This window comes from Hemibagrus wyckioides, linkage group LG18 (assembly GCF_019097595.1).
Source record: "Hemibagrus wyckioides isolate EC202008001 linkage group LG18, SWU_Hwy_1.0, whole genome shotgun sequence".
Lineage (NCBI taxonomy): Eukaryota > Metazoa > Chordata > Actinopteri > Siluriformes > Bagridae > Hemibagrus > Hemibagrus wyckioides.
Window position 1 is genome coordinate 356,262 of NC_080727.1, and position 19,238 is coordinate 375,499.

At 49.5% G+C, this 19,238-nt stretch overlaps 1 protein-coding gene across 1 annotated transcript; it reads right to left on the minus strand.

Moving 5' to 3' along the window:
- Positions 1 to 18,368, minus strand: ik (IK cytokine). Its single transcript, XM_058415663.1, has 20 exons — positions 18,209 to 18,368; positions 17,467 to 17,533; positions 17,252 to 17,344; positions 15,152 to 15,211; positions 14,812 to 14,979; positions 8,108 to 8,222; positions 7,762 to 7,832; positions 7,617 to 7,663; positions 5,536 to 5,699; positions 5,085 to 5,193; positions 4,839 to 4,878; positions 4,530 to 4,725; positions 4,275 to 4,293; positions 3,747 to 3,829; positions 3,496 to 3,575; positions 3,348 to 3,405; positions 3,161 to 3,249; positions 2,932 to 3,040; positions 436 to 470; positions 1 to 346 (listed from the first exon to the last, which is right to left on the minus strand). Exons 1-20 carry the CDS (start codon positions 18,222 to 18,224, stop codon positions 319 to 321), a joined length of 1,647 nt encoding a protein of 548 aa, XP_058271646.1. The 5' UTR covers positions 18,225 to 18,368; the 3' UTR covers positions 1 to 318.
- Positions 18,369 to 19,238: the final 870 nt, after the last annotated feature.

Sequence of the window (19,238 nt, forward strand, 5' to 3'; positions counted from 1 at the left end):
TCTCTTCTCTTTTATCTCTTTATTACTGAATCTGATCTTACTCTCATTCTGTGGCTATAATATTTATACAGCTAACATCACACGTATCGAGTAAAAGACTTTATGTCCATTAACACTGTGGAAGGTGTGTGTGTGTTTTACTAAGCCACATGGTAACTGATCAAATGAAGAAAACATTTTTGAAACACAGAGAAAGACATCACACACACACTGTATCAGTGTGTGATCAGTGTGCATGTCACTGGTGATGAGACGTGTTCACTCATCCGACTAATCACAGCACATCTACATTTCAGTAACACACACACACTAATATTTCTAATATTTTGGCCTCTTCACATCCACCCTGGAAAACAGACAACTTTAATTAGATCAAAGATAACGCAGAACAGCTGTATGGAATTCTGTATGATGAGGTCACTTCCTGTTACTTACCCATCCGCCTCCAGCTTCTTCCTCTTCTCAATGATCTGAGGATTAAAGAAAAAAGTGTGAGGGATCTGAATGAAGATACGCAGTGTCCAGTGAACACTGGACCAACCAAATGGACCGGTGTTCTGCTCCTTATTCTCCAGTGACACTGGTGGGTGTGTGTGTGAAGTGTAAAGGGGCGAGTGTGTGCATATATAACACACACATATACACATATATATATATATATACACACAGTATCTCACAAAAGTGAGTACGTCCCTCTAACTTTTGTAAATATTTTATTATATCTTTTCATGTGACAACACTGAAGAACCGCCCTCTGCTCCAGTGTACAGTAGTGAGTGTCCAGCCTGTATAACAGTGTAAATTTACTGTCCCCTCAAAATAACTCAACACACAGACATTAATGTCTAAACCGCTGGCAACAAAAGTGACTCCACCCCTAAGTGGAAATGTCCAAATTGGGCCCAAAGTGTCAATATTTTGTGTGGCCACCATTATTTTCCAGCACTGCCTTAACCCTCTTGGGCATGGAGTTCACCAGAGCTTCACAGGTTGCCACTGGAGTCCTCTTCCACTCCTCCATGATGACATCACAGAGCTGGTGGATGTTAGAGACCTTGCGCTCCCCCACCTTAGGGTTTAGGTCTGGAGACATGCTTGGCCAGTCCATCACCTTTACCCTCAGCTTCTTTAGCAAGGCAGTGGTCATCTTGGAGGTGTGTTTGGGGTCGTTATCATGTTGGAATACTGCCCCGCGGCCCAGTCTCTGAAGGGCGGGGATCATGCTCTGCTTCACAGTACATGTTGGCATTCATGGTTCCCTCAATGAACTGTAGCTCCCCAGTGCCGGCAGCACTCATGCAGGCCCAGACCATGACACTCCCACCACCATGCTTGACTGTAGGCAAGACACACTTGTCTTTGTACTCCTCACCTGGTTGCCCCCACACACGCTTGACACCATCTGAACCAAATAAGTTTATCCTGGTCTCATCGGACCACAGGACATGGTTCCAGTGTTCCACGTCCTTAGTCTGCTTGTCTTCAGCAAACTGTATGCAGGCTTTCTTGTGCATCTTCTTTAGTAGAGGCTTCCTTCTGGGACGACAGCCATGCAGACCAATTTGATGCAGCGTGTGGCGTATGGTCTGAGCACTGACCGGCTGACCCCCCACCCCTCTGACCAGCTGACCCCCCACCCCTTCAAGTTCTTTGGTGGACCATGGTGAGGCCTGTTCTGAGTAGAACCTGTCCTGTAAAACCGCTGTATGGTCTTGCCCACCGTGCTGCAGCTCAGTTTCAGGGTCTTGGCAATCTTCTTACAGCCTAGGCCATCTTTATGTAGAGCAACAAATCTTTTTTTCAGATCCTCAGAGAGTTCTTTGCCATGAGGTGCCATGCTGAACTTCCAGTGACCAGTATGAGAGAGTGTGAGAGCGATAACACCAAATTTAACACACCTGCTCCCCATTCACACCTGAGACCTTGTAACACTAACGAGTCACATGACACTGGGGAGGGGAAATGGCTAATTGGGCCCAATTTGGACATTTCCACTTAAGGCCTGGTCACACTACAAGACTTTAACCGTCAGCAGATCGCTTTTCTGTTCAGACTACATGACTTCACTGTGTCTTTTTGTCCTTGTGGTGTTCACACTAAGCGACGCTTCGTAAATGATCCACAAGAGGGCGTCGTACACCACACCATCTGACAACAACTCTTGTCACTCAACGCCTCAACGCCGTCCCCAAACCACGTTTTGTCACGAAAACACACGCGACAGGTGGATCCGGAAATGACGTGAGACTTTCGGTAGAGGTTTGTTTTAAAAATGGACGTCGGCAGGAGTCTCGCTCTAAATAAATGTTAATTTATTAAAATAAATGTTGTGTTCACACTATTTTTGAAGCCATGTTGCTGCTGCTGCTTTTCTTCCAGTGACCTCACCTCTGTTGACTTGCTCTCTCATTGGCTGGAGGTCGCAGCTACAACTGACACCACGTGATGTGGAGTCGGCCGACCGTCCCAGATATTTAACATGTCAGATATCTGGATTTTGTCTGTGAGGTGTCAGAGACGCGTCAGTGAGCCTTTTTGATGCGTCGTTGAGTAGATCACACAAAGATTGCCGAGCGCTGATCACCCGCTGATTTTCCCACGATCACAGACCGATCTGTCGGTCAGCTCGTTAATTTACAAATCGGGCTTAAAATCCTGTAGTGTGAACTAGGCTTTAGGGGTGGAGTCACTTTTGTTGCCAACGGTTTAGACATTAATGTCTGTGTGTTGAGTTATTTTGAGGGGACAGCAAATTTACACTGTTATACAGGCTGGACACTCACTACTGTACACTGGAGCAGAGGGTCATTTCTTCAGTGTTGTCACATGAAAAGATATAATAAAATATTTACAAAAATGTCAGGGGTGTACTCACTTCTGTGAGATACTGTGTATACACACACAAAATAAAATCAGTGTGTAAAGACTCACAGCGCTGATTTTCTTCCACTGTCGGTCCAGCTCTGCTTTCTCGTTGGTCTCTTTAAAACGTCGTGTCTTTCTGCCTTCAGACATTTTAATTCCGTACTGAAATGCAGCTCTGACCAACATACACATCAGATTAATACAAAAATACACAATACTGTGGTGTGTATAAATACATGGGGTTCAGCTCTCACTGATGTTTTCCACTAACCCCTGTGTGTGTGTGCACTCTTACTTTGGTAAAGCCTCTTTGTTGTTCATGTAGTCGCTGTATTCCTCCTGTGTGTCAAAGTCCCAGCGGCCCAGAGGTCCCTTCTTATTGCCCTGAAACACACACACACACAGTTACTGTGAAACCTTACAGTGTAACACTGTGTATAATTGTGGCATGCACTATTACAACTCACACACACTGTACTCACCTGGTCCATCTTGCTGTAGTCGACCTCTTCATCACTGTCCACTGCCAGGTCATCCATCCTACACAAACACACAGAAAAAAAGAAACATGTATCAGGAATTATGTCTATATATTTGTGTGAGTATGTGTGTGTGTGTGTGTACACTCACGTAGCAGGGTAACACTCAGCATAACTATTGGACATTCCAAAGAAATCTCCTACGTGTTTCTCCTCACGTCTCGTCCCAGCTGTGTGGAGAAGTTAAGGTGTGAACAAATACAAACACAATGGATGAAGGATCAGCTCTGTGTGTGTGTATGGAGTGTGTGTGTAGTGTGTGTATGTGTTTTTGTGTGTGTTGGGGGGGGGTATGGAGTGTGTGTGTGTACATCAGCTCATAACATCAGTGAATGAAGGATATGTTTGCTGCCACTCTGTTGCTGCTGCGGTTCCTGCAAATTTCTCATTGATGAGTTTCAGCTGGTCTTTCACTGACCCCGGACCTGGACAGGGAAACCATGGGTGAAGAGAGAGAGTAAAACATCACTAACACTCCAACCTTCATCTCACACAGAGCTCAGGAGATTCTCAATAAACAAAGCCAAGAACTATATTTATACAAAAAATATAAAGAGGAAAAATTTTTAAAAATTAAATTTGTTAGATATTAACAGTGACCGCTAGGGGGCAGTGCTGCAGCTGTACTACAGTAACATCCTGCTGCAACACACTTCTTATTTTATTTTATTTTTGTAACATGTGATCTGAGCAAATTATACTGTTTATCTCATATCTATCAACTCTCTCACACACACACATACAGACAGACAAACACACACACAGGCACATACACACACAGATATACACACAGATATACACACAGACACACATATACAAAGACACAGACAGACAGACGCGCACCAGCAGAGTAAAATGATTTATATTTACCTTTGTCTATTTCGACAGGCTGTGGAGAGAAACAGGAAAGACAGATCAGCAAAAAACTCACACACTCACATCCTGATTTCTGAGTCCCCACCCCTTTTCCCTGGGTGTGTTACACAGGTGTGCATTGAGGCAGCAGATTGGCTGGGATAAGTGATGATGCAACAACACTGAGGCAGTGAGATGTTCAGCTGTGTTTTAGAGATTATGGATCTCATGTGTGTGTGTAGTGTAGTGTAGTGTAGTGATGTTCTTCACCTCATCATCAGCTCGAGGTTTCTCGAAGTAACTGTGATGTCGTTTCTCTTCTTCTCGCTCTCTCTCCCTCTCTCTCTCCCTCTCTCTCTCCCGGTCTCTCTCCCGGTCTCTCTCCCTCTCTCGGTAACGTTCCTTCTCTTTATCCCGTGTGGATTTGGATGTGGTGGGGATGTAGTCTCCGATATCATCAAAGATACTGTAGCATCACAGTCATTAAACACACACACACACACACACAGTAGAACACTGTATGTGACACTAAATCCATACTGTAATGTGTATGAGAGAAGGGAAAAGACTGAGACTCACTTCAGGTCAGCTTCAGGGGCTTTTCGCTCATCTAGCTTTCCTACACAAACACAAACAAACAACACAACAACATATCAGGTCTACATACACTGGTATACACTGAAATTAGAAACAGAACATTTCAGAGGGCAGACAGACAGAGTGATAGATAGACAGACAGACAAAGTGATAGACAGAGTGACAGACAGTAACAGACGGACAGACAAAGTGACAGACAGAGTGACAAACAGTGAGAGACAGATAGACCTTTATCCCTCTTTTTGAGCTTCTTGTTGCGTGTCCCCTGTCTGAGGTAGGAGAGGATCTGGGTGAGTTTACTGATCACAATGTCATTAGTGGTGAGAGTGGTCTGCGCCTGGACACACACACACACACAGTTAATTTAGCACAGGTATGATAAAGAGTGTACTAAGAAATATAAACCTGTCAGTCATTCTGTCTATCCAAAAATCTGTCTATAGATTCTTTCATCTCATGTCTGTCTCTCTCTCTCACACGCACACACCCCACCTGTATCTGTCTCTCTCAGTCTCTATTCTAACTCAAACCCTGATTTCTCTGAGAAAACTCTCTCTCTGTCCATCTACAGTCCCAAGTCCACATCTGCTTTTCATTCCTGATCCTCTGCTACATTTCTGCCCAGCTGTCTGTCCACACGTCTGAGAGAGATGCTGTGGGTGGGTCAGTGGCTCAGCACCTCCATGGTGGGACAGTCGGCCTTGCTGCGGATGAGCGTAGTGGGAATGTCTGTGTCCGCGTACTCGTCTTCCAGGTCCACCACGTAGGCCATCCGCCCAGGCAGGAACAACTCGTTCCTCTCCATCTGACGCCCCTTAAACAGGATACGGTAAATGTTCCTGCCTGTGGAAACACACACACACACACACACACACACACACACACACACACACACACACACACATACATACAGGGAGCTTCATACATGTGCTTCAGCTGACTGGCTCACAGAACAGGGCAGAAATTATTATAATACTGAAACTTACTGAATCTTTTACACGCACACACACGAACACGCACACACGAACACGCACACACACGAACACGCACACACACGAACACGCACACACGAACACGCACACACACGAACACGCACACACACGAACACGCACACACACGAACACGCGCACACACGAACACGCGCACACACGAACACGCGCACACACGAACACGCGCACACACACGCACACACGCACACGAGCACGCACACGAGCACGCACACGAACACGCACGAACACGCACGCACACACGCACGCACACGAACACGCACGCACACGAACACGCACGCACACACGCACACGAACACGCACGCGAACACGCACGAACACGCACGCACACGAACACGCACGCACACGAACACGCACACGAACACGCACACACACGAACACGCACAAACACGCACACGCACACGAGCACGCACACGAGCACGCACACGAACACGCACGAACACGCACGAACACGCACGCACACACGCACGCACACGAACACGCACGCACACGAACACGCACGCACACACGAACACGCACGCACACGAACACGCACGCACACACGCATGCACACGAACACGCACGCACACGAACACGCACACGAACACGAACACGCACGCACACACGCACACGAACACGCACGCACACGAACACGCACGCGCACGAACACGCACACGAACACGCACGCACACGAACACGCACGCACACGAACACGCACGCGCACGCACACGCACGCGCACGCACACGAACGCGCACGCACACACGCACGCACACGCACGCACGCACACACGCACGCGAACACGCACGCACGCACGCACACGAACACGCACGCACACGAACACGCACGCACACGAACACGCACACGAGCACGCACACGAACACGCACGCACACGAACACGCACGCACACGAACACGCACGCACACGCACGCACACGAACACGCACGCACGCACACGAACACGCACGCACACACGCACGCACACGCACGCACACGAACACGCACGCACACGAACACGCACGCACGCACACGAACACGCACACGAACACGCACGCACACGAACGCACGCGCACACACACGAACACACACGAACACGCACGCACACGAACACGCACGCGCACACACACGAACGCGCACACACGAACACGCACGCACACGAACACGCACGCACACGAACACGCACGCACACACACACGAACACGCACACACACACGAACACGCACACACGAACACGCACGAACACGCACGCACACGAACGCGCACGCACACGAACACGCACGCACACGCACGCGCACGAATACGCACACGAACACGCACACACGAACACGCACGCACACGAACACGCACACACACGAACACGCACGCACACGAACACGCACGCACACACACACGAACACGCACACACACACGAACACGCACACACACGAACACGCACGCACACGAACACGCACGCACACGAACACGCACGCACACGCACGCGCACGAATACGCACACGAACACGCACACACGAACACGCACGCACACGAACACGCACGCACACGAACACGCGCGCACACACACACGAACACGCGCGCACACACACGAACACGCGCGCACACACACACGAACACGCGCGCACACACACGAACACGCGCGCACACGAACACGCGCGCACACGAACACGCGCGCGCACACGAACACGCACGCACACGCACGCGCACGAATACGCACACGAACACGCACACACGAACACGCACGCACACGAACACGCACGCACACGAACATGCACGCACTCACCCAGACGAGTCTTAAACTCAATCTTCTGCTCAGGATCTTCATCTTTTCTACAAAACACAACACACAATCACGAAAATCATATTAATGTCATGAAATATATCATGCACACTGTGTGTGTGTGTGTGTGTGTGTGTGTGTGTTATACTTGGCTTCTTTCTGTGCTTTCTCCATCATGTCCTCTTCCTCTCTCTCTTTACTGGTGATCTCAGCTCTCACCTGAACACACACACACACACCCCCCCCCCAAATCATTAGCTCATCACCACACTGAGCTAGAGATCTTCCTCACACATCATACAGAGGATGAGGAGCATCATCCACACATCATCTCCTGCATGCTGATGAACTCAGGACACAGAGTTATTGCTGGTCAGGATTTAAACACTCTGAGGAACTGCAGAGGAGTTCTGAGTCAAGTTCCTCTCAGCTTCACACAAGTGTGAAAGTGGACAGTTCTGTGAGGTTTACGAGGTTCTTCACTGAGACGTTACCTTCTGCAGCAGGGCGAAATCCAGACCTTTCACCAAGTGAGTGTGCTCCATATCACCACCCAAGAACTTAGACTCCTGGATCAACTGACGACGTTTTTCTGCTGCTGATTTATCCCTGGAACACACACACACAAACACACACACACACAAACACACACACACACACACACACAAACACACACACAAACACACAAACACACACACACAAACACACAAACACAAACACACACACACACAAACACACACAAACACACACACACACAAACACACACACACACAAACACACACACACACAAACACACACACACACAAACACACACAAACACACACAAAAGCTCAAGTTAATAATCTGAAACACGACTGCATGACTTCTGTAATTAGGGGTGTGTGAATGAAGAGCAGGACGGCGTCTGATACACACAAATAGTGTTCTTTACTGTGGGGTGTGTCTCTACCACTCTCTCTCACACACACACACTCCCTCTCTCTCACACACACACACACTCCCTCTCTCTCTCTCACACACACACTCCCTCTCCCTCTCTCTCACACACACACTCCCTCTCCCTCTCTCTCACACACACACTCCCTCTCCCTCTCTCTCACACACACACTCCCTCTCCCTCTCTCTCACACACACACTCCCTCTCCCTCTCTCTCACACACACACTCCCTCACACACACACTCCCTCCCACTCTCTCTCACACACACACTCCCTCTCCCTCTCCCTCTCACACACACACTCCCTCTCCCTCTCCCTCTCACACACACACTCCCTCTCACTCTCTCTCACACACACACTCCCTCTCACTCTCTCTCACACACACACTCCCTCTCCCTCTCTCTCACACACACACTCCCTCTCACTGTCTCTCACACACACACTCCCTCTCCCTCTCACACACACTCCCTCTCCATCTCCCTCACACACACACTCCCTCTCCCTCACACACACACTCCCTCTCCCTCTCACACACACTCACTCTCTCTCACACACACACTCCCTCTCTCTCACACACACACTCCCTCTCACTCTCTCTCACACACACACTCCCTCTCACTCTCCCTCTCACACACACACTCCCTCTCACTCTCTCTCTGACACACACTCCCTCTCCCTCTCACACACACTCCCTCTCACACACACTCCCTCTCACTCCCTCACACACACACTCCTTCTCCCTCTCTCTCACACACACACTCCCTCTCCCTCTCACACACACTCCCTCTCCCTCTCCCTCACACACACACTCCCTCTCCCTCTCCCTCTCACACACACACTCCCTCTCACTCTCTCTCACACACACACTCCCTCTCACTCTCTCTCACACACACACTCCCTCTCACTCTCCCTCACACACACACTCCCTCTCACTCTCTCTCACACACACTCCCTCTCCCTCTCTCTCACACACACACTCCCTCTCACTCTCTCTCACACACACTCCCTCTCCCTCTCTCTCACACACACACTCCCTCTCCCTCTCTCTCACACACACACTCCCTCTCCCTCTCTCTCACACACACACACTCCCTCTCCCTCTCTCTCACACACACACTCCCTCTCCCTCTCTCTCACACACACACTCCCTCTCCCTCTCTCTCACACACACACTCCCTCTCCCTCTCTCTCACACACACTCACTCTCTCTCACACACACACACACTCCCTCTCCCTCTCTCTCACACACACACTCCCTCTCCCTCTCACACACACACACTCCCTCTCACTCTCTCTCACACACACACTCCCTCTCCCTCTCACACACACTCACTCTCTCTCACACACACACACACACTCCCTCTCACTCTCTCTCACACACACACTCCCTCTCCCTCTCACACACACTCCCTCTCCCTCTCCCTCACACACACACTCCCTCTCCCTCTCACACACACTCCCTCTCCCTCTCACACACACTCCCTCTCTCTCACACACACACTCCCTCTCTCTCACACACACACTCCCTCTCACTGTCTCTTACACACACACTCCCTCTCACTCTCTCTCTCACACACACTCCCTCTCCCTCTCTCTCACACACACACTCCCTCTCACACACACTCCCTCTCACACACACTCCCTCTCACTCCCTAACACACACACTCCCTCTCACTCTCTCTCACACACACACTCCTTCTTTCTCACACACACACTCCCTCTCCCTCTCCCTCACACACACACTCCCTCTCCCTCTCTCTCACACACACACTCCCTCTCACTCTCTCTCACACACACACTCCCTCTCACTCTCCCTCACACACACACTCCCTCTCCCTCTCCCACACACACACTCCCTCTCCCTCTCACACACACTCCCTCTCCCTCTCACACACACTCCCTCTCCCTCTCTCTCACACACACTCCCTCTCACTCTCTCTCACACACACTCCCTCTCCCTCTCTCTCACACACACACTCCCTCTCACACACACTCCCTCTCCCTCTCCCTCTCTCTCACACACACACTACCTCTCCCTCTCTCTCACACACACACTCCCTCTCACTCTCTCTCTCACACACACTCCCTCTCACTCTCTCTCTCACACACACTCACTCTCTCTCACACACACACTCCCTCTCCCTCTCACACACACTCCCTCTCACACACACTCCCTCTCACTCCCTAACACACACACTCCCTCTCACTCTCTCTCTCACACACACTCACTCTCTCTCACACACACACTCCCTGTCCCTCTCTCTCACACACACACTCCTTCTTTCTCACACACACACTCCCTCTCCCTCACACACACACTCCCTCTCCCTCTCACACACACTCCCTCTCCCTCCCTCACACACACACTCCCTCTCCCTCTCACACACACTCCCTCTCCCTCTCTCTCACACACACACTCCCTCTCCCTCTCTCTCACACACACACTCCCTCTCACTCTCTCACACACACACTCCCTCTCCCTCTCTCTCACACACACACTCCCTCCCTCTCACTCTGTCACACACACACTCCCTCTCACTCCCTCACACACACACTCCCTCTCCCTCTCTCTCACACACACACTCCCTCTCACTCTCTCTCACACACACACTCCCTCTCACTCTCTCTCACACACACACTCCCTCTCCCTCTCTCTCACACACACACTCCCTCTCACTCTCTCTCACACACACTCCCTCTCACTCTCCCTCACACACACACTCACTTTCACTCTCTCTCACACACAAACTCCCTCTCCCTCTCTCTCACACACACACTCCCCCTCACTCTCTCTCACACACACACTCCCTCTCCCTCTCTCTCTCACACACACACACACACACTCCCTCTCTCTCTCTCTCTCTCTCTCTCTCTCTCTCACACACACACTCCCTCTCACTGTCTCTCACACACACACTCCCTCTCACACACACACTCCCTCTCACTCTCTCTCACACACTCCCTCTCACACACACACACTCCCTCTCACTCTCTCACACACACACACTCCCTCTCACTCTCTCACACACACACACTCCCTCTCACTCTCTCACACACACACACTCCCTCTCACTCTCTCACACACACACACTCCCTCTCACTCTCTCTCTCTCACACACACACACTCCCTCACACACACACACCCTCCCTCACACACACACTCCCTCTCCCTCCCTCTCTCACACACACACTCCCTCTCCCTCACACTCCCTCTCACTGTCTCTCACACACACACTCCCTCTCCCTCCCTCTCTCTCACACACACACTCCCTCTCACACACACACACTCCCTCTCACACACACACACACACTCCCTCTCACACACACACACTCCCTCTCACACACTCCCTCTCACTCTCTCTCTCTCACACACACACACTCCCTCTCCCTCTCTCTCACACACACACTCCATCTCACTCTCTCTCACACACACACTCCATCTCACACACACTCCCTCTATCTCACACACACACTCCCTCTCCCTCTCACACACACTCACTCTCTCTCACACACACACTCCCTCTCCCTCTCACACACACTCCCTCTCCCTCTCTCTCACACACACACTCCCTCTCCCTCTCCCTCTCACACACACTCCCTCTCCCTCTCTCTCACACACACACTCCCTCTCCCTCTCTCTCTCACACACACACTCCCTCTCCCTCTCACACACACACACTCCCTCTCCCTCTCTCTCTCACACACACACTCCCTCTCCCTCTCACACACACACACTCCCTCTCCCTCTCTCTCACACACACACTCCCTCTCCCTCTCTCTCACACACACACTCCCTCTCCCTCTCTCTCACACACACTCCCTCTCCCTCTCTCTCTCTCACACACACTCCCTCTCTCTCTCTCACTCACACACACTCCCTCTCTCACACACACACTCCCTCTCTCTCTCTCACACACACACTCCCTCTCCCTCTCTCACACACACACTCCCTCTCCCTCTCACACACACACTCCCTCTCACTCTCTCTCTCACACACACTCCCTCTCACTCTCTCTCTCACACACACTCACTCTCTCTCACACACACACTCCCTCTCCCTCTCTCTCACACACACACTCCCTCTCCCTCTCTCACACACACACTCCCTCTCACTCTCTCTCACACACACACTCCCTCTCCCTCTCTCTCACACACACACTCCCTCTCACTCTCTCACACACACACTCCCTCTCCCTCTCTCACACACACACTCCCTCTCCCTCTCTCACACACACACTCCCTCTCCCTCTCACACACACTCACTCTCTCTCACACACACACACTCCCTCTCCCTCACACACACACTCCCTCTCCCTCTCACACACACTCCCTCTCCCTCTCACACACACACACTCCCTCCCACTCTCTCTCACACACACACTCCCTCTCACTCTCCCTCTCACACACACACTCCCTCTCACTCTCTCTCTCACACACACTCCCTCTCCCTCTCTCTCTCTCACACACACTCCCTCTCTCTCTCACACACACTCCCTCTCACTCTCTCACACACACACTCCCTCTCACTGTCTCTCACACACACTCCCTCTCACTCTCTCACACACTCCCTCTCCCTCTCTCACACACACACACTTCCTCTCACTCTCTCTCACACACACACACTCCCTCTCTCTCTCTCACTCTCACACACACACTCCCTCTCTCACACACACACTCCCTCTCTCTCTCTCACTCTCACACACACACTCCCTCTCTCTCTCTCACACACACACTCCCTCTCTCTCTCTCACACACACACTCCCTCTCACTCTGTCACACACACACTCCCTCTCACTCCCTCACACACACACTCCCTCTCCCTCAAACACACACTCCCTCCCTCTCACTCTCTCACACACACACACTCCCTCTCACTCCCTCACACACACACTCCCTCTCCCTCAAACACACACTCCCTCCCTCTCACTCCCTCTCACACACACACTCCCTCTCACTCTCTCTCTCACACACACTCCCTCTCACTCTCTCACACACTCCCTCTCCCTCACACACACACACACTCCCTCTCACACACACTCCCTCTCACTCTCTCTCACACACACTCCCTCTCCCTCTCTCTCTCTCTCGCACACACACTCTCTCCCTCTCTCTCACACACTCCCTCCCTCTCCCTCTCTCTCACACACACTCTCTCACACACACACTCCCTCTCCCTCTCTCTCACACACACACTCCCTCTCACTCTCTCTCACACACACACTCCCTCTCACTCTCTCTCACACACACACTCCCTCTCACTCTCCCTCACACACACACTCCCTCTCACTCTCTCTCACACACACACTCCCTCTCACTCTCTCTCACACACACACTCCCTCTCACTCTCCCTCACACACACACTCCCTCTCTCTCTCACACACACACACACTCCCTCTCTCTCTCTCACACACACACTCCCTCCCTCTCTCTCTCACACACACACACACTCCCTCCCTCTCTCTCTCTCACACACACACTCCCTCTCTCTCTCACACACACACTCCCTCTCTCTCTCACACACACACTCCCTCTCACTCTCTCTCACACACACTCCCTCTCCCTCTCACACACACTCACTCTCCCTCTCACACAAACTCACTCTCTCTCACACACACACACTCCCTCTCACTCCCTCACACACACACTCCCTCTCCCTCTCACACACACACACTCCCTCTCCCTCTCTCTCACACACACACTCCCTCTCACTCTCTCACACACACACTCCCTCCCTCTCACTCCCTCTCACACACACACTCCCTCTCACTCTCTCTCTCACACACACTCCCTCTCACTCTCTCACACACACACTCCCTCTCACTCTCACACACACTCCCTCTCCCTCACACACACACACACTCCCTCTCCCTCTCACACACACTCCCTCTCACTCTCTCTCACACACACTCCCTCTCCCTCTCTCTCACACACACACTCCCTCTCACTCTCTCTCACACACACACTCCCTCTCACACACACTCCCTCTCCCTCTCTCTCACACACACACTCCCTCTCCCTCTCTCTCACACACACACTCCCTCTCCCTCTCTCACACACACACACTCCCCCTCTCACACACACACACACTCCCCCTCTCTCACACACACACACACACTCCCCCTCTCTCACACACACACACACACTCCCTCTCTCTCTCTCACACACACACACACACTCCCTCTCTCTCTCTCACACACACACACACACTCCCCCTCTCTCACACCCCCCCGACACACTCCCCCCCCCCACACACACACTCACGCCTCAGCGGTTGGTCCCACTGCTCTGTAGTTGGCAGTAGTGCTGATGAGCTCCGTCTCCTCGTAGTCCTTATTGACTCCGTCTCGTCTCTCTCGGGCGCGGTCTCTGTACTTCTCCGCTAACTCCCGCTCCCTCTCCAGCTCTTGCTGCCGCAGCTTAGCGTAATAACTGTACACACACAGAGTTTAGATTATCACATGTATAGACTATAAGGTGAAGTGACTCTGTTGGAAATCTAGTGCACTAGGTAGGGCGTAGGGACTGACTTCCAAATCCTACAGATTCCATTTTAGAGAAAAACACAGAGAGATGATTTAAAGGAATGTAAAAGAACACACACCTTTTCTTCTTCCTCCTGCGAGCAGCAGGATCCTCATCCTCATTATACTCTCGAGGCATTCTGGGAGACAGAAGTACAAACGTAAACAAAACTCACAGAGTGCACTTATTAGGCAAGAGAGGTAGTGATGTAGGGCACAGAGAGGGAGGAAGGGGGGAAATGTTTCCTAAAGACAGGAAGGAGGACTTCATCATCATTATGACTCTACATCATGTAGATTTATGACTTTACTGTAAATAAAAACACAGCGTAAGTGAATATATAGTAGTGCACTAATACTTACAGAAGGAACAGGATGAGTGTAACGTGTAGTGCACTAGATAGTAGGGATGCCACAATACTCAATATAATATTGAAGCATTCGGTACGACCTCCACGGTTCAATACGCATGCATGAACTGCGGTTTTTTCTTTAAACCAATAATAACCATGCGTTTTAAAATAATAATAATAATAATGCGCTATATTACTCTCTGTACCTCCTGTGTGTGTTTATTACTCTCTGTACCTCCTGTGTGTGTTTATTACTCTCTGTACCTCCTGTGTGTTTATTACTCTCTGTACCTCCTGTGTGTGTTTATTACTCTCTGTACCTCCTGTGTGTTTATTACTCTCTGTACCTCCTGTGTGTTTATTACTCTCTGTACCTCCTGTGTGTTTATTACTCTCTGTACCTCCTGTGTGTTTATTACTCTCTGTACCTCCTGTGTGTTTATTACTCTCTATACCTCCTGTGTGTTTATTACTCTCTGTACTTCCTCCTTGCCTGTACTGTATGTCTACGTGCTGAGACAGACACGCCTCCCCGCGAGTAAATATCCAATCAGTGAGCGCTAAAGTTAGGGGCGGTGACCATGCTTGTGATGCTGGTGTCAGATTTCACTCTAACCCTGGAGAGAGGTGAAGTGAGACAGGAACACGAGGAAGCAGCTCTGGGATTCAGATCTGTGGTGTGGGGACATTTGTTGTTGACCATGATGCTGATGAAACAAAAACGCTAAACAAAACATGACTGTGTTTAAGCAGTGTTCCACACGAGTTAGATACGGACATGGAAATACTTCAACATGACCACACATCTACAGCTCCATCACCCAGAGATATCACTGTGTGGAAGCGGGAGCCTTTTTTCCCGACCTCTACGAAAAAAACACGCAAAAAAATTGAAAACGCTTTGGATAAAGCACAAAGTCTTGCTCTAATAACAGATAGCTGGACCTCGGGGGTAACAGAGTTCTCTCACCCTGACTGGTCATTACAGAGAGTTCTCTCACCCTGACTGGTCATTACAGAGAGTTCTCTCACCCTGACTGGTCATTACAGAGAGTTCTCTCACCCTGACTGGTCATTACAGAGAGTTCTCTCACCCTGACTGGTCATTACAGAGAGTTCTCTCACCCTGACTGGTCATTACAGAGAGTTCTCTCACCGTGACTGGTCATTACAGAGAGTTCTCTCACCGTGACTGGTCATTACAGAGAGTTATCTCACCGTGACTGGTCATTACAGAGAGTTCTCTCCCCGTGACTGGTCATTACAGAGAGTTCTCTCACAGTGACTGGTCATTACAGAGCGGATTGGGAATAAAGAGCGCCGTCCAAACCCGTAATAAAGTCATACAAGCGCTAATTTTTATATCTCACTATTTTCAGTACACTATGAATGTGTACAATTGGTTTTTTGCATTTAAGTAAAATAAAGAGAACTGCAACTAAAAACAGTTTTTTTCTTCTTAACATACTTACTGTTCCTGTCACCTAAACAAAGAATAATGGAAAAGAACCTTTAATTTGCCAAGCCATCCGAACCGAACCCAAAACCGTGGGTAAAAACCGCGGTACATATTGAACCGTGGGTTAACTGTATTGTTGCATCCCTACTAGATAGGGTGCTAAATTCTTTATATCTCACATTAAACCTGATGAACAGAACACAGGAGGTTAATGTAGAGATCTGAACACATGACTCTATAGTGTACTAGATAGGGTGCAGTGTGTAGAGCGCCATGGTGTTGACACTGACCATCACAGAGACCATCACAGAGACCATCACACACACACACACACACACACACACACACAAAATAAATCTCAGCCGTACTCATGATGGCGTGATTTGGAGGGTGGTGCCGATGAGGGCGTGGCCCGGGGGGTCATCAGGAGTTTTCTGAAGTCCTCATTGGTGAGTTTGGATCTGAAAATGGACAAACAGGACAAAAGAGAAGGGTCAGTGGTGTGTGTTTTATAGTGAGTGTGATGTACACACTCCTTCTGTCTCCTAAACACCAAAACACACACACAGCGGTCCAAACTCACTGCAGTGCTGAGCGATGATCCTCCACTTCATGACCATCTGGAGCCAGAGGGTTGGAGTACAGCTCCGCTACACACACACACACACACACACACACACACACACACACACACACACACACACACAGAGTTTAAGTGAAAATCCAAGACACAGGCTGATTCCTACACCAGAAATACACAGAGTTCCTGTCCTGAGGGGCTGTAGGAGTGTGTCCTGTGTAGTGTTCTATGTATTGTCCCGTGTAGTGTTCTATGTATTGTCCCGTGTAGTGTTCTATGTATTGTCCCGTGTAGTGTTCTATGTATTGTCCCGTGTAGTGTTCTATGTATTGTCCCGTGTAGTGTTCTATGTATTGTCCCGTGTAGTGTTCTATGTATTGTCCCGTGTAGTGTTCTATGTATTGTCCCGTGTAGTGTTCTATGTATTGTCCCGTGTAGTGCCCTTAAAAGTGAGCAAGAAACCCATAGGGATTGAACTGATCACCTTAAATCATCAACATATTAGCCAGATAGCGTACTATTGTTCTTAAAATGGTTGACGAACGTATATACAGCAATAAATCCATAAATATATAATATACAAGTAATAACAGAAACACTGCATGTTTTATATGAAATTAATTTCCTGTTTGTTTTTATCAACGCTCCAGAACACCGCGCTAGCAAAACATGCTAACTCTGAGATTAGCTACTGCACGTTTTACAGCTTCTAACAAAATAATAAAGCCATTTCCAGCACACTTACTCTCGCGCTCAGGCATGATGAGTCCGAGTTCTCCTGCACTTTACAGCTTTTATTCCACAAAATCTCACAAAATCTCACAAATCTCTCACTAACCGAAGACGAAACAAACCCCGAATGCGAGGAGATTTACTCTGCGCATGCGCAACACACTTCGCGTCTTTCTGCACAGCTCAGAAAACAAAAATGTCGCGCAGATACGGAGCAGAGAGACGCCAGTCTCCACACTGCCCCTTAGTGGACTCACAGTGTAATGTAATTTATATTCTTATCTTTTTTTGTATTTAACTATCTAATTTTTTAAACACCAGAAATCCATCCATCCATCCATCGTCTATACCCGCTTTATTCCTAATTAGGGTCACGGGGATCTGCTGGAGCCTATCCCAGCACAGATTGGGCGAAAGGCAGGGGTACACCCTGGACAGGTCACCAGTCCATCACAGGGCCACACATATAGACAGACAACCTTCTATGGGCAATTTAGAATGACCAATCAACCTAATGTACAGTAGAGTAGAGCAGAGTACAGTACAATAGAGTACAGTAGAGTACAGTACAATAGAGTACAGTAGAGTACAGTACAGTAGAGTACAGTACAATAGAGTACAGTACAGTAGAGTACAGTAGAGTACAGTACAATAGAGTACAGTACAGTAGAGTACAGTACAATAGAGTACAGTACAGTAGAGTACAGTAGAGTACAGTACAGTAGAGTACAGTACAGTAGAGTACAGTACAGTAGAGTACAGTACAGTAGAGTACAGTACAGTAGAGTACAGTAGAGTACAGTACAGTAGAGTACAGTACAGTAGAGTACAGTACAATAGAGTACAGTAGAGTACAGTACAGTAGAGTACAGTACAGTAGAGTACAGTACAATAGAGTACAGTACAGTAGAGTACAATAGAGTACAGTACAGTACAGTACAGTAGAGTACAGTAGAGTACAGTACAGTAGAGTACAGTAGAGTACAGTAGAGTACAGTACAGTAGAGTACAGTACAGTAGAGTACAGTACAATAGAGTACAGT

What these genes read in the sequence shown, in the direction of transcription:
- ik (XM_058415663.1), bottom strand. An exon ending in GTGGGACCAACCGCTGAGGC is followed by an intron (nt 8,223 to 14,811) that starts GTGAGTGTGTGT and finishes TGTGTGTTCCAG; the next exon opens with GGATAAATCAGCAGCAGAAA. An exon ending in GCCCCTGAAGCTGACCTGAA is followed by an intron (nt 4,726 to 4,838) that starts GTGAGTCTCAGT and finishes GTGATGCTACAG; the next exon opens with TATCTTTGATGATATCGGAG.